Source organism: Coenobita brevimanus, chromosome 23 (genome assembly GCF_032717465.1).
Source record: "Coenobita brevimanus isolate Jiangsu-jjx chromosome 23, ASM3271746v2, whole genome shotgun sequence".
Lineage (NCBI taxonomy): Eukaryota > Metazoa > Arthropoda > Malacostraca > Decapoda > Coenobitidae > Coenobita > Coenobita brevimanus.
The window spans coordinates 68,079,563-68,095,882 of record NC_136976.1 but is presented as its reverse complement, the minus strand read 5'-3'; the positions used below and the strand labels follow the sequence as shown (position 1 = coordinate 68,095,882).

The window sequence follows — 16,320 nt, the reverse complement described above, 5'->3', positions numbered from 1 at the left end:
TATTCTTTGTTTTGTTGATTTGGAGAAGGCGCTTGACAGAGTCCCTAGGGCAGTGTTTCTTAACCTTTTCCGACCTCAGCACCCCCCTTGTAATAAAGTCTCAGTCCAGCATCCCTCTACATCTGGTTGCTGGGACTGCAGTTGCTACACTACTGCAGGGTTAAAGTATAGTGAAGTACTGCCTGACAGTTTATTTTATACTGTCAAAAAAAAAAAAAAAAAATCAAGGATGCCAATACTAAGCAAATCCAGTAAGAAAAAATATAATGCAGCAATTTCCAGCACCCCCTAAAATTAATTTCAGCACCCCAGGTTAAGAAACGCTGCACTAGGGAGTGGTGAGCAATGAGTAGGCTTGGGATAGAGGAGTGGCTGGTTAGAATGGTTATGGCCATGTATGTGGGTGCTCACACCCAGGTGAGATTGAATGGAGATTTGAGTGACAAGTTTTCCATGAATATTGGCGTGCATTATGTTTCAGTCTTGAGCCTCTTATTGTTTGTTATGGTGCTTGACACTCTCTCACATGACTTGAGAAATGAGCTCCCATGGGAGATGTTGTATCCTGATGACTTGTTGATTACAGAGAATATAAGTGAAGAGGAGGAAAGATATAGGAATAGGAGAGACGGAATGGGGCACTCAGGGTTTAAGAGTATATGTGGATAAAACAAGAGTTATGATATGTAGGTCTGGTGTTGGTACTGTCAAAACAGAGGAAGTGACCATGTGCAGATTACCACAATGGTGTGGAAGTAACTCCATCTTGTGTAGTGTTTGGAATAAGTGAGTGCATAAGAGATGTAGTAGTATTAGAGGTAGGCTGTGAAATAATGCTAATTTCATTTGTGTGGTGCATCAGGGAGAGCAAGTTGAAATTGTCAACCGTGAAGGGATTGATCTTGCTGGAGAGCCTCTTGTGTGTGTGGTGGAATTTTGTTATTTGATGGGCATATTTTGTGCTGGAGGTGGGGCTGGGGCTACCTCTGTGTCTAGAGTAAGGAGTTGTTGGAGAAAGTTCAGGAAGTTGTTGCCTGTCCTAACACTGAGAGGGCTCTCCCTCCGTGCTAAGGGATCTTTGTATGCAACATGTGTTAGGAGTGTGATGCTGTATGGTAGTGCGACCTGGGCGGTAAAGAAAGAGGATACTTGTAGGCTCAAACGTATAGAAATGACAATGATTTGATGGATGTGTAATGCATTCTTGAATGTGAGGCCTGGAGGGACTAGGATTGCGATTGAAGAGTTGAGAGGAAAGATGGGACTTAAATGTATTGGTGTTGTGATGAGGAGGGGCAGATTGAGATGGTTTGGGCATATTGAGAGGATGGAGGATGACAACGGGTGCGGAAGATAAGAAATGTAAACGTTGAGGGTAGGGTTGCGAGAGTCAGACCAAAGAAGACCTGGGACAGGGTCACAGAGAGTGACCCCAGGGATAAAGGGCTGAATAGGGAGGCTGTCAGAGATCAAGCAGTGTGGAGACCCACCATTAGGTGACCAAAGCTAACTCATGCAGACATGTTGGAGCAGTTATAAATGGTATGATACTACAGAACAGAAAACTAGTAGAATTAGTATTTACGTTGTTTTCAGTCAACAGCCGTATTACCTTACAAATTGAGTCTTAGTTTGGGTTATGATGAAGTTAGCTCAGTATGGTTAAGGAGGTCGATGTATCCAGAGTACAGATTATTGAGGTCCAGTATGTAGAGGGTTTACTCCATAATGACCTGTCACATCATGCACAGGACCAGTGTTACCTCTTTCCATAATGGCAAACAAACACAATACCTGCTGAGCATCTGTCCTATCACTCCATCCAGCTGGTCTCAGAACCCGTCTTTTTTCTGCTCCACCTCTGTCATTACAGGGTGCATGTGCAACAATCACTGCCACAGTCACCTCAAATTGGAAATTGACACATACACCCTAAGTCGACACATTTATATCTTTCATTGCCTTCAGCCATTATCATTTATCAGCAGCATAAATCTTTCCTTACATTGTTGATGTGTATTCATACCTGACCTTTCACACTTCTTGCCATTCCATTTCTCCCCTTCACACCCTTTCATCTTCAGTTCATTTCACACAGTGTCATCACAGTACAGTATATTGAGGACTGTTGAACCTTGGGTCTGGTTAGTACTTGGATGGGTGACCGCTGGGGAACACCAGATGCTGTTGGCATCCCTACGTGTCAAGTGGGGTTGGTGGAGGATTAGTGCCCCTCCCTGTAAAACAATTAACTCTAAGCCTTGGCCACCCCGCTTGGGATAGATGGCGTCTGGCAATGAATGAATGAATGAATGAACCTTTTCAGTAATTTCCATGCTTTTACATTTCTCGCACTGGCCTCTCACAGTCCACATGACCATACAAACTTTCTTATTTTTCCCAGACCCTAGGTATGCATGGGACAGTCAAAGACATTTTCTGCCTTCACTAGGAAATTGGAAGTAATGGGTGGGGAACTTCTTGTTTCTGCCCCCTTCCCTTTCCTGTTGCCTAAGACAACAGGGAGTATAAGGGGAGTGGGTGGCAGATTCTCTTTCCTTTACCTCTAGAACTTGGCTGTAAGATTCGTGCATAGTGTTCGAGGTTCCAGGAAGCCATATGATTTGACGTGTTATTCATTGTAGATTCGCATATAGCACAATGTTAAGTGAATAGTGGGTGCCCCCACTTCGCTTTTTAATAATTCTTTTTTGTTGCAGGGTATTAACAATAATGTACAGAAAAATTGCCTGTCAGAGTTTCATAGTTACCTATAAAGCCTCATTGAGTTTCTCCAAACATACATTACCACTTACAGGGAAAGAAGTTTGTCATATCTTGAAACACTTTATCAGAATATAATGAGAACTTATTGTATACAGAATCAGAACACTAGTCCAAGTTTTGTTGTATGTTTGTTGTCATTTACTCGTATTTTACAGCAGGTATGTGTAGGAAGAAAAGATTAATGTTTTTTCAGTCAAGGACAGGTATGTGTGAATGCATAGTTTTGCTGACAGTGAAATTTGGATATGAGGCATGGGCCTTGAGTGATAGGGACCAAAGAAGGGTGGATATACTGAAGATGAAGTGCCTGTGGTCTATATTTGGGGTGGGCAAGATGTGACAGTGTAAGAGAAAAGTGTGAAAGCAGACGTTGCATAACAAATAGGGCAGACCAGAGTGTGTTTAAGTGGTGTGGCCATCTCTCCAACAAATAGCGAGGAAGAAATGGGGAAAATTTGGAAGAAGGGAATGGTAGAAAAGACTCAGATTTATCAAAGTGGTGACATGGAAGAGAAAGGTCCATCCATCCATCATCAAAACTTATGTTGCCTCACGAGGAGCGTAGGAGCCCGGAGCTAGGCACGTTGGTCCTGACATTTAAGATGAGAGTGACCAGTCTCATGCAGCCGTGAGTGGCATTGTGTGAACAGTAAACTCCAACCATCCCTTGGATATAAACCTACACAGGCTCAGTCCAATTGGAGCACCCTGATTACCCAATAAACCACCAGGCACCATAATTTGGTTATATGGTTACCACCCAGCATAGTAAATGGTTTCCAGGTGTACAGGAAACCATTTGGCTTGTCACTCAGTGTAGAGTCACCCATAGGCAGAAGGAGGAAAGAATGAAGGTAAGAAAGACAGAAGAGGGAGTGTAAAGCCACCAGCAGGAAGAAGGAAGAGGAAAGAATGAAGGAAAGAAAGACAGAAGAGGAAGGAAGGATGAGGAAAGGGCAGACACCCAAAGCAACACTATGTCAAGTGAATAAGTTTGGCTCCAGTGTGAGTACTAGTATGGGATGTGGTAGGCTTCATGGATTGGTGCTGGCTTGACTCCTATTTTGTTGATGTATTGAAGTTCATTAAGTGTTAGAGGCCCTTTTTTTTTTTTTATTCACAAGTACAGTGGAGTTATATAATCTCTTTCATCAACTTTATAGCAAATTTAACTCTTATTTGGTGATCAGAATAACTGTCTGCTAGTAGTAGGTGGGGGCACCCACCATCCACTCACTCAGTGTAGTGCTGCTCTCATGAGCAACCCTTTCCTCTCTTCCTTCCCTCTTTCCTTCCATTCTCTTCTGTCTTTCCTTCATTTTTCCTCTTCCATATGCCAACGAGTGACTACACTCTCTTTTCTGTTCTTTTTTCCTTCATTCTTTTCTCTGCCTACTGCCTATGGGTGACTGTACACTGAGTGACAAGCCAAATAGTTTCCTGTACATCAGGAAACCATTTACTACGCTAAGTGGTAACCATATAACCAAATTATGGCGCCTGGGGTTTAGTGGGTAATTAAGTCACTCCAATCAGATTGAGCCCGTGCAGGTTTATATCTAAGGGGCAGTTGGGATTTATTGCTCATGTAATGCCACTCAGGGAAGAGTGAAAATGGTCACTCTCATCTTAAATGTCAGGACCAATAGGGAAGCCCCAAGCCTCTATGCATCTCATGGTGCAACACAGATGGTGATGATGTACAGGAGCAAGAAACATGCAATAGTGTCTGATGATATAGGAAGAAAGAATTCTACTCAGGTTTCTCACGATGTCCTAATGATAGTTCTGATAACACTGGATAATCACATTCATCATTTTATGACATGTTATTTTCCTTTGCCATTATAGTGGTACTCGTACATACTGTTTGTATTTGCCGTAGTTTACTGGAGATGCAGATATGTAGTAGCATGTAAACTGTACAAATATTCGTGAAGACTTTTATCAGCAGGAAATGATTCCTGTTATTTTTATCAGTGGTGTTCAGTGTTGCATTCACTCACTGTCTTATTTTACTATTCATTACTGACCCATGCATCATATAATACATTATTATTTATTGTGGTGAATGTTAGCATGTGTCAGGTAATTGAGGAAAATACAATTGTCCTGTGTTTTTAAAAATGCATTTATAAAGAGTAATTGTCATTGTGCTGTTTACTTACAAGCAAGATGACTACTGTTTCATTCGCCTGTCATGACATAAGAGACTGAAAACTTGTATCAAGTACAGTTATACTATCTTATGAAATGTAACTGTTCTCAAGTAGAAGCTCTGAGTATTATCTTCAAAGCATTATTTCACTATACATTTATCTACTTGTCAGTTGAAATTTAATGGGTGGCATCTGAGGTAGGGAGAGATATGTGACAGGATGCCGGGTTTGTGAAGGTGTGTAGTGACGTAACACTCATCTGTGGAAAGCTTCAGCCATGTATTCCGGTACCCTTGTGGGAAATCCAGTAGCATGTTGGGACAACAGTGGAATTACGTGCACTGATCTTGGAGAAACTAAAACACTTAGTTCGTTAACCTTGACATACTCCGAGCACCGGTATGAGTAACATGGCATTGTTTTAGGATACAGGTAGCTGCCTCAGATATGTCTCACTGGGCTTACATTCTACATGCTATTTTCTTCAGCTTTCTCAAAGTGGGGTCTCCAGTCCCCCGAAGCTCAGAAGAGGAGCATTCAGGAGAGGGAAAGCCAAGCAACAAGTCAGCTCCAACTTCGTTTAGACATGCCATCCTGCAAAGGGTTGTTTCACCGCCTAAGAAGTCAGGTAATATCACTTGCTCATATTTTATATTTTTGCTTTATTTTACCATCATAATGTATTCATTATTAATTGATGAATGAGTTTGTACTTTTTTTTTTTTTTTTTTTAATGAATTCATACTGAATAAGTTTAGGAGAAATCCATCACCCATCCGTTATTACCATATCAGGAGGGTAGGGAAAGGTATCCCCCTCGATAATATGTTGCAGTTGGGTGCCCGGCTGTAGGCAGTGTGTTCTTGTTGAATGGAATTGACAACCCCATTAGCTACCAAAATTGTGTAAATAATCTTAAGACTTTCATGATACAGGAAGGAGGGACTGTGAGTAAGAATGTCACTACACAGTTACTATCTGTCTATCTATTGCCAGATCCCATAATCCCGTAAGGGGTGGCCATTTGACTCTGAGTTATTTGTTTTACGGGGAGGGGCACTGACCCTCCACCAACCCACTTGTTGACACATAGGGACGTAGGGAGCACGTATGGTTGGCTGGTTACCACTCAGCGCTGTAAATGGTTTCTTGTGCTTACAGGAAACCATTTGGCTTGTCACTCAATGTAAAGCCACCTGTAAAGGAATGAAAAGCAATAAGAAGTGACAGGCAAGATGGGAGAAATAGGAAGAGAGGAGGGCAGGCACGGAAAAAGAACGATAAAGGCTAAGGAAGAAGTTGGCAGCACTACATCAAGTGAGTGGATGATGATTGCCACCACCTACCACAACATGTATACTTTAAAAAAAAAAAAAAAAAAAAAAAAAAAAAAAAGCTGTGGAACTGGATCCCAAGTCCATCTGTGACTCAGTACGATTATGTTGGTTTTTATGACTGAACTGTGAGATATGCAAATGAAGAATGTGAAAGAGGATTCGAAGAAATACTGTATTATATTATAGCATTATGTAAGAATGTGAAAGAGGATTCAAAGAAATACTGTATTATGTTATAGCATTATGTACTGTACATTCAGCCAAGTAAAAATAAAAAGAAATGAACTGGATGCATGGGGAAAATGTTATACTGTATGTAAAGTCAAGTATCAGTAAGGATAGACTGAACAGATGAATTACTGAATGAGGGGATTGTTCACTGTAAAGAAACTAATTTTTTGACACATTTTTTTGGGTAATAATGCCACAGTTTTCACATGTTGGCTTGGAGAGTATGTATGAGGGAGCTAAGGCTGCTGTGCATGTGTAGTGTGTGAACCAAGTGTATCGGCCCTTCCTTAAGCCTGGGTGCAAGCATACTAGTATGCGACACTGGTTCAACTACAGCACCTCTTATGTCCCTGTACTGTTGTTTGCAGATGATACTGTGTTGTTAAGTGAAGATGAAGGGGAACTGCACGGCTTGGTGGATAAGTTTGGGAGAGTGTGTAAAAAATGGAATTGAAAGTTGAATGTAGGGAAGAGTAGAGTTATGGTCTTCAAGAGAAGTGAAGTCAGTGAATGTACACTGAGGTTGGGTGAGGAGGATATGAAAAATGTATGTTTAAGTACTTGGGGAGTGTGATGAGTAAGGATGGAAGTTTGGAGGATGCAGTGCTTGAAAGGGTGCAACAAGGAAGAAAGGTTGCTGGTTCCTTGAAAGCAGTGATAAGAAACAGGTAAGTGAGCATGGAGGTGAAAAAGTTACTACATGACAGTATTGTGATACCAACTCTAATGTATGGAAGTGAAGCTTGGACCTTGTTGGAGGGACACAAATCAAGAATGAGAGAGCAGTGGATATGAGTTATTTGAGAGGAGCATGTGGAGTCACATGGAGAGACAGACTGTCAAATAAGGATGTGAAGGAGCATTGTGGTGTGGATGTGGATGTGATAGGAAGTGTTAGGAGAAACACATTGAGGTGGTTTGGCCATGTGGAGAGGATGGAGAGTGAGAGACTGACGAGGAGAGTGTATGTGAGTGAGTAGAGAGGGAAGGGGAGGCCAAGGATGAGATTGAGGGATGGAGTGGAGAGGTATATGAGAGAGGAGGGTTTGAGCTGGGAGCAGGGCAGTGAAATGGTGGGGGACAAGGTGACTTGGAGGTGATTCATTTGTGGCCACCCCGTATGGGATTAAGGCATCTGGCAATAGATAGATAGATTCATTATGAAATGATAAAGGGGAGGAAACCTGATGAGAGATCATGGACTACATTTCAGAAGGTTTAAATGGTTAGTCTAAGGGTACATTAAAACAGGCTAGGGGTGATTCTCTCTCTCTCTCTCCCTCTCTGTCTCTCTCAGAATGCTTACTAGTAGATATTAACCTGTACTGCGCTGGGTAAAAAAAAAAACTGATACCCCTCTATGCTGGCTGATTTTGGATTTTTTTTTTTTTCCTTTCAGAACAGGGTTAATATATCAGTATAAGATTCTCAGCACTAATAAAAATAATTACTAAAGCCAGATAGTTGGTTGTGGTGCCACTCTGCCCCTGAAATATTCGAGATTCCTGAGAGAACAGAGCGGCTGTGAGCATGTGAGTCCTCGTACATACCGCACACCTCTATATATCACCACTTCGGCACTAACACCCACTGTCCATATTGAACACATGCTAGGGCTGTCCCATACAGGACTGGTGTACTGGTATTAGCGGGGGTATTTTTACATGTTGGCGGGTCTTCTGGTAGATCAGTAAAGTCTGATTTTATGAAATTCAAATCCTTAAACTGTTCCCTGCCCCAGCGAGATTTGAACCCGGGTCCATTAGAACTGCAGGCCACCACTCTACCGACTTAGCCACCGCCTCTTATAGGATACCCTGTCAAATGCTTTCTTGAGATCAAGAAAGACACAAGCTGCCCATCCGTCTCTCACTTGTATGACATCTGTTACTGTATTATAGAAACTCAGTAGTTAGTAACACAAGATCTTCCTTCCCCAAAACCGAATTGTCTTGGTGTTATCACTTCATTTTCTTCTAAATACTTTATCCATCTGTTTCCAAAAATTTTCTCACAGATTTTACAAACAACACTAGTAAGTGATACAGGTCTATAATTGAGTGGATCTTCTCTATTTCTTCCCCTGAAGAATGGCACAATATTTGCTTGTTTCCAGTCTTTAGGCAACTGTTCATTTGCCAGAGAGCTCATAATGATGACATAAACAGGCCACACTGATTGGTCTGCACATTCCCATAGGATCCATCCAGCCTCACCATCTGGTCCCATTGCTTTCCTTACATCCAAGTCCCTCATCAGCTGAAGCACCTCATTCATCTCAGTTGGAGTTTCCGCCATTCTTATCATGCTGGCTTCCATTTCAGTTTCCTTAATTCGACTGCAACTTGTTGTTCATTATTTCACACAATTTTTCTTGTCTTTCGTAAGTTTCATCTCTATCCCTCAGTTGTATAATACTGTCCTTAACTTTCATTTTACCATTTACAAACCTTTAAAATAGTTTAGGCCCCTTTTTACATTTAGTTCCAATGTCTTTTTTGTATTTCCTTTCTTTCCCACCCTGCACCCTTACATATTTATTTCTTACCTGCTTGTACTCCTCTGAAGCCCTGTCACTATACCTTCTTCTCACTTTATTCCATGCTCTTTTTCTTGCCTCAGGTGCCATTCTACACCTATTGTTAAACCATTCTTTCTTCCTTTCCTTTGCTGTGGAGAATTTTGAGACACATCTACTAACTCCTGTTTTATATACTTCTATAAAAAACTCATATTTCTCATCAACATTTGTGATAGCATTCATTTTACTCCAGCCTACATTTTGGAAAAAGGTCCTCAGGGAAGCAAAGTCTGCCTTCCTATAATTGTATCTATGTTCTCTGTGTTTTTCATCTCTGTCTCCTTCCCTTATTCCCACCACTTCCATCCATGTGTGTGTGTGTGTGTATTTGCTGTACTTTAGATTGGGTTTTGCCAAAGTTGTAATATATATATATTTTTTCCATCACCAGATTCTCTGGCTCACCTCGGCAGCCTGACTCCCGCTGGTGGTGCTGATACCAATACTTGCAGGAAGTCCAAGAAGCAGCTCATGGTCATCTGGAAGAAGGCTGTCTTTCAGCAAATTCTCTTGAATCGTTTTGAAAAGGAAAACCAGCGTTTGAGAGGTGAATCAAAGTGCTGTTGTCTTTGAATGAAAGTTTATTATTGCTCAGATTTTTTAAGGTCAGTACCAGTTATAAGTTACAGAGGGATCACATTATCCACATGCCCAGATCTTGAGACCCACCATATCCATGAGCTCCCCAAAATAACCAGTTTCTCCTTATACACAAAATTTTTGTGGCAGTTGCATGGTAGGTTGGTGTGAAAACCACGTAGAACTTTTGGAAACTGCCTGGAGAAAACTGGCTGTGCTCAGCTAGAGTCAAGTTAGCCATCATTGTTATGGTTGTGACATTGCACCTAAGCACCACATCCTCACACAGGGAGCCAGGAGCCTTGTACACATGTGACTTGCTTTAACTGCATGTTTCTGATCTTGAAGATTATGTAACGGTGAAAGGATGGCTGAGAACCAGCCTGCAGTTTCTTGTCCATCCATAGTGCCTGCTAGACACCAGAGAAAGGAGGAAGACCTACTGCTTTCCAGGCACAATTGATTACCATTGAGAAATCATTGAGAGCACAGTGAGTCATATTCACCAGTGCAGGCAAGAAATTTGGGCCTGGTTAAAGCATTACATCAGCTTGGATAAGAAGGCACAAACATGCAGGAATTATATTGTGATGCTCATGGAGAAGTTCCTCTCAGCTTAAGCACAGCCTGAAGATGTGTCAGGCCTTTACAGTATTTTGACAGAGGGCATATTCAGATAGTCATGGACTTCTGCGCCCTTATCACTAAAAAGAATACATCAGACCTTCTTAACCAGTGTATTAATGGGTTGGTTTACCAAGTTTAACCCTGTAAAACTGAGGAATTCCAAGGCTTGGGCAGATGTAGTATGGGGATGTTTAGGTTAAAAAATTGGCATTTCAGAATGCAGGTTTTGCCTTATGTATTAGTTAAAAACATGTCACTAAACATAATGTGCACCCCACCCGGTGGAGGGTTTGAAACAATGTGGAAGAGGTGTTTACTGGGAAGCACTAACCCAACACATCCTGCTAAATCAACCAGGCAGCAACTTTGGCAGCATTGCTTGCCATGGGAGGTATCAGTACATACTGTGGCGGTGATACATACCGGGTATCATTTCATCAATATGGGTTGCACCATATATTCCTTTATTATTACTCTTTTCAGATATATCTCTATTGTATACCATAACTTAATATATCGTTTCATTGTTTCATTTTTAAAGGCTCCAACATGCTTGCATCCGTCGGCCTTGGTCACCTAATGGCGGCTTTCCACGCTGCACGATCCATTGCAGCCTCCCTGTTCAGTCCCTTAACCCTGAGGTCACACATAATGACCTCGTCCCATGTCTTTCTCGGTCTACCCCTTGTAACCCCACCCCCAGTATTAACACTTCTCATCTTCCTCACCCAATTATCATCCCCCATCCTCTCCACATGTCCAAACCATCTCAATCTACCTCTCCTCATCACAACACCAATACACTCCAGTCCCATCCTACCTCTCAACTCTTCCATCGTAAACCCAGCCCCCCCCAGACCTTGCACACAGGGACGCACTTCACATCCACCTAGTCATTGTCATTTCTGTACATCTGAGCTGGTGTTTATCCTCCTCCTTTACTGCCCAGGTCTCACTACCATACGGCATTACACTCCTAACACATGCTGCATACAAAGACCCCTTAGCACGTAAGGAGAGCCCTCTCAATGTCAGAAGAAACAAGAGCTCCCTGAACTTCTTCCAACCACTTCTCACCCTGGCCACAGAGCTAGCTCCAGCCCCACCTCCAGCACACAACATGTCTCCCAAATAACAAAACTCTTCCACACACTCAAGAGATTCACCAGCAAATTCAATCCTTTCACGCCTGACAATCTCCACCTGTTCTCCCCGACAAGCCGTACACATAAAATCAGCATTATTTTGCAGTCTACCTCTGATACCACGACATCTCTTGTGCACCCACTTATCACAAACACCGCACAAGATAGAATTACAGTACTTCCCACAGCCTTGTGGCAAACTGCACATGGCCACTCTCCCTCGTCTTTGACAGTACTGCCACCAACCCTAGATATCATCAATTTTGTTTTATTGCATTTACCCTTAAGCTCTTGTGCCCCATACCATCTCTCCACTTCCTAAACCTTTCCTCCGCCTCCCTTTCTTTCTCTGCAATCAACACCAAATCATCAGCATACAACATCTCCCACGGGAGTCCGTTTCTACAGTCACGTGAGAGGGCATCAAGTACCATGATAAACAACATGGGACTCAAAACTGACCCCTGATGCACACCATCATTCACGGAAAACTCATCACTCAAATCTCCATTCACTCTTACATGGGTGCGAGCACCCACATACGTAGCCATAACCACCCTAACCAGCCACTCCTCCAAGCCAAGCTTTCTCATTGCCCACTTCACCACCTCTCTAGGGACTTTGTCAAAGGCCATTTCCAAATCAACAAAAACAAAATACAGATCCCTTCTCCTACCAATATATTTTTCCTGAAGCTGTCGAACACTGAATATGGCATCAGTGGTCCCCCTACCTGGCATAAACCCAAACTGCATCTCATCAATATTCACCTTTTCTCTAATCATACCTTCTAAAACTCTCTCCATTACCTTCATTATCTGATCTAAAAGCTTTATACCTCTATAATTTCCTCTTTCCAGGGAATCACCCTTCCCTTTATATAGGTACTGATAATTGCTTTGTCATGGAAAGTTATGTTACACACACAATTTATGTACTGGAAATTTGTTTGCAAACAAGTTTACACAATATTATCCCAGTCCAAAGTGAATCCTATAAATATATAAATAGTCTACCTGTCTGTCCATCTATAGCCAGACACCATAACCCCGTAAAGGTTGGTCGTTTGTCTCTTAGTTAGTTGTTCTACGGGGAGGGCCAGTAACCCTCCACCAACCCACTTTGCTGATGTATAGGGAACTTTTATGGGTTGGTTATATGGTTACCACCCAGCAATGTAAATGATATCCTTGCTTACAGGAAGCCATTTGGCTTGTCATTCAATGTAAAGCCACCTGAAAAGGAAAGAGGAGTAATAACAAATGACAGGAAAGATGGGAGAAATAAGAAAAGAGAGGGCAGACAGAGAAAATGAGTGATAAAGGTGAGGGAAGAAGTAGGCAGCACCACATCAAGTGAGTGGATGATGGTTGCCATCATCCACTCACATGATGTGGTGCTGCCTACTTCTTCCTTAATCCACTCACATGATGTAGTGCTGTGTGCTTGTTCCAGTGTTAATATTTTCATGTAACTAAGTTTTTCATGCATTTTCCAAAATAACCTCATCATTATGTTCTTTGAGTCCAACATGCATAGATTTCTTAGACACTGTTTTCCACATGATTTCCAAAATACATCATCCAGAGATGTACATTTCTGGAGAAGAATTATCATGAAAGGTTATGATTATTTTGTAGTACACCCATCCATCCATCATCCAGTTCTTTGCTTCCTTATCAGGAAAATAGGGACCCAGAGATAGGTTCCTCAGTCACAACAATTAAGGCAAAGGTTATAAGCCTTACCAGCCCCTGAGTGGCATTATATGAGTACAGTAATATACCCGAGCCATCTTTCCGAGGTAATTCCTCACAGGCCTCATCCAGTTGGAGCCCCTTAATCCATTAGACCACCAGACGTTATTTGGATGTATAGTTATCATCCAGTGTAGTTAATGATTTCCTGGACTACAAGAAACCTTTTGACTTATAGCTAAGAGTTACAAATGAGTTCAACAATAGTCCATTATGCCACCCATCTCTGAACTTTTCACAGTGAGGACATGACAAGGATTGGCATTCACTGAATGCTTTATAGGAAGGGAAGGGCTAATAGCATTGTAACTACCAAGTGATTTGGCAAATATTTTATGGAGGAGATGAACGCCTGCTGCAAGTAAAAGAAATCGCCTGTCAGAGTCATCCTATTGCCCTTTAACATGCCTTGCCATCCAAGATTCCTCCACAGTCATCATGCTGCAATCAGGGTTTTGTTCATCCTGCCAAACACCACCAGCATCCCTTAGCCCTTCAGCCAAGAGATCATCCAGTCATTCAAGACAGGTTACTTTTGCAAGGCTTACTTACTCAAAATGCTGCAATGGATTGAGTAGAGGAAGAGACTGCATTACATTGTGATGTGTCCCCCATCAGACCTACATCCTCTCCAGTCCCCTCTGCCACCCCTTCTACCTCCTCTCATAGCTGAGTTGCCTCCCCTTTTCCTACCTATTCACCTGTTCCTATTGCCTCCCATTCTCCCACCTCCACTCCATCTACCTCTTTCTCCATCCTCCCCTCTTACCTCCTCTGCTGTGATCTCAGTTGCTGGGTTTGGGAAAAACTTGAGTATCAAGACAGTAGTGAGGCTTGTGGTGGAATAAGAGAATGAAGTTTCTCGTGTACAGCGAGGCATGTTGGTATCCACTATGCCCATAACCAAGAAGCAAGGATGGCAAGAACAAGCAGCAGGTGCAGAAAAGCTTCACTGCAGTCCTTGACATTTCCAGGAGTTTCCCAGTCCTTCAGAGTTTTCTGATATCAGTGAGAAGCAGCAGTTTGAAGTTCTTGGGAATACTGAACAGGACCTAACTGTCAAGAAGGTGATTAAACAGGCAGAAGGTGAAGAAGCAGTGATGGAGAGAGAGAGAGATTAGAGAGGCAGTGCTGAGGCAGGAAGAGTACACAGCCTGAGTGTTGATGGTCATCTTAACCTTATCAGGTTTCTGGGCCGGGCAGATTATGTCTGTGCTAGAGTCAGCTGCACTCGCATTGGCCTACATCTTCGTGTTGCAATATTATTCTTTGATCGCTCTGTGTAAATACATTTTTCATAATAGAATGTTGGTTTTGGTGTCATTTTAAAGATGAATAGTTGTACTTGATTGTAGTATGTTCAAAAAAGGAAAACAAAGAAAATAAAAAGTTGAAGTAAAATGAAGACAAAAAAGTTTATACCCTGCCATACAAAAATATTCAGGCCCCCCCCCCCCAAAATCTATAAATATGGTTTAAACCATACAAGACTACAATAAAATACCTTGTCAGTGAAACATAGATTATAGTTATTTCAGTATTTTATTGCACTGTAAAGCAAAAGGAAAAAGATACACAAATTTTTATGAGTCTTGGCTGCATATTTGCCTCGCGATCTGTTTCTTTGATCGGTCGGTGTAAGTACACTTTTTATGATACAGTGCTGATTGTGGTGTTATTTTGAAGCTGAATAGTTGTACTTTATTGTAGTATGTTCAAAAAAGGAAAACAAAGAAAATAAAAAGTCAAAATGATGAGTTGAAGATAGGCGAAAACCTAAAATTTTATTCCTTGCTGTAGAAAAATATTCGGCTAAAATTGCCTAATGAAGATATATAATCTGATTTAAACCATGCAAAACTACAATAAATTGCCTTTATAATGATATGTAGATTATGGTTATTTCTGCATTTTATTGCATAGTAAAGTGAAAGGAAAAAGATGCACAATTTTTTATGAGTCTCGGCAGCATATTCGCTTTGTGATCTTTTTCTTTGATCGGTCGAGTTAAAGTAAGTGCACATTTTATGATAGCATGCTGGTTGTGGTGTTATTTTGAAGCTGAATAGTTGTACTTTATCACAGTATTTTCAGAGAGGAAAACAAAGAAAATAAAAAGTCAAAATGACGAGTTGAATTTGGCACAAGCCAAAAATTTTATTCCTTGCTATTGAAAATATTCAGCAAGAAAAAAAAGATATATAAATCTGGTTTAAACCATGCAAAACCACAACTACTGCCCAGCATGCACAGAGCAAGCATTCCGCGACATCAGGCTTGAGTCTCTTTGTTATGATACGTAAACACAATTTTTTTTTTTTAATTTATTTATTTATTTATTTTTTTTAATGCGAGGAAGAAGGAACCAAAGGCCATGAGCCTGCAGTAACAGTTCCCTCCAAGAGAAAAACAAAATACAATAGAGAGCCAAATTCAGGATCCGATAATTTTGAGATGCCTGGACACACTGCGTTTGAAAGACTGGAGATCATAGGCAGCAGGAAATACAGACAGAGGGAGACAGTTCCAGAGCTGACCTGTGGCATAAATGAAAGACTGGGAGTAATGGTTAACTCTTGCATTAGAGAGTTGGACAGAAAAGGGATGAGAGTTTGCTGCCAGACGGGTGCTACGCGCCCGTCGTAGAGGTGGAGGAATGCAAGCAGACAGTTCAGAGGAGCAGTGACCATTAAAGTAACGATAGAAAAGAGATAAAGATGCAACAGTGCGGCGAAGAGACAGAGGTTGAAGGGACTCAGTAAGAGGAGGAGAGTTAATGAGATGAAAAGCCTTTGACTCCACCCTATTGAGAAGAGCTGTATGTGGGAAGCCTCCCCACACATGAGAGTTGTACTCCACACAGGGGCGGATAAAACCCCTGTATAGAGTCAACAATTGTGCAGGGGTAAAGAAAGAGCGGAGTCGGCTTAGCACACCCAATCTCTTGGAAGCAGATTTTACAAGAGATGTAATATGATCTTTCCAAGACAAGTCCCGAGTAAATGAAACCCCAAGCATGTTCAGTGATGATGCAGGATTAAGCTGAATATTATTAAACATTAGTGGGTATACCTGTGGAAGATTTTGTCGGGTTGATAGGTGTAAGAACTGAGTCTT

The 16,320-nt window shown here is 41.6% G+C and overlaps 1 protein-coding gene across 1 annotated transcript in view; it reads left to right on the top strand.

Annotated features, from left to right (window-relative positions):
• The window catches only part of LOC145393011 (TBC1 domain family member 4-like), a 100,947-nt gene that overhangs the window by 47,667 nt on the left and 36,960 nt on the right, over nucleotides 1-16,320 (top strand). Inside the window, exons 10-11 of the mRNA XM_080267330.1 lie at nucleotides 5,435-5,574; nucleotides 9,487-9,642. Coding sequence (XP_080123456.1) covers nucleotides 5,435-5,574; nucleotides 9,487-9,642 — 296 coding nt within the window. The remainder of the gene's footprint in view (nucleotides 1-5,434; nucleotides 5,575-9,486; nucleotides 9,643-16,320) is intronic.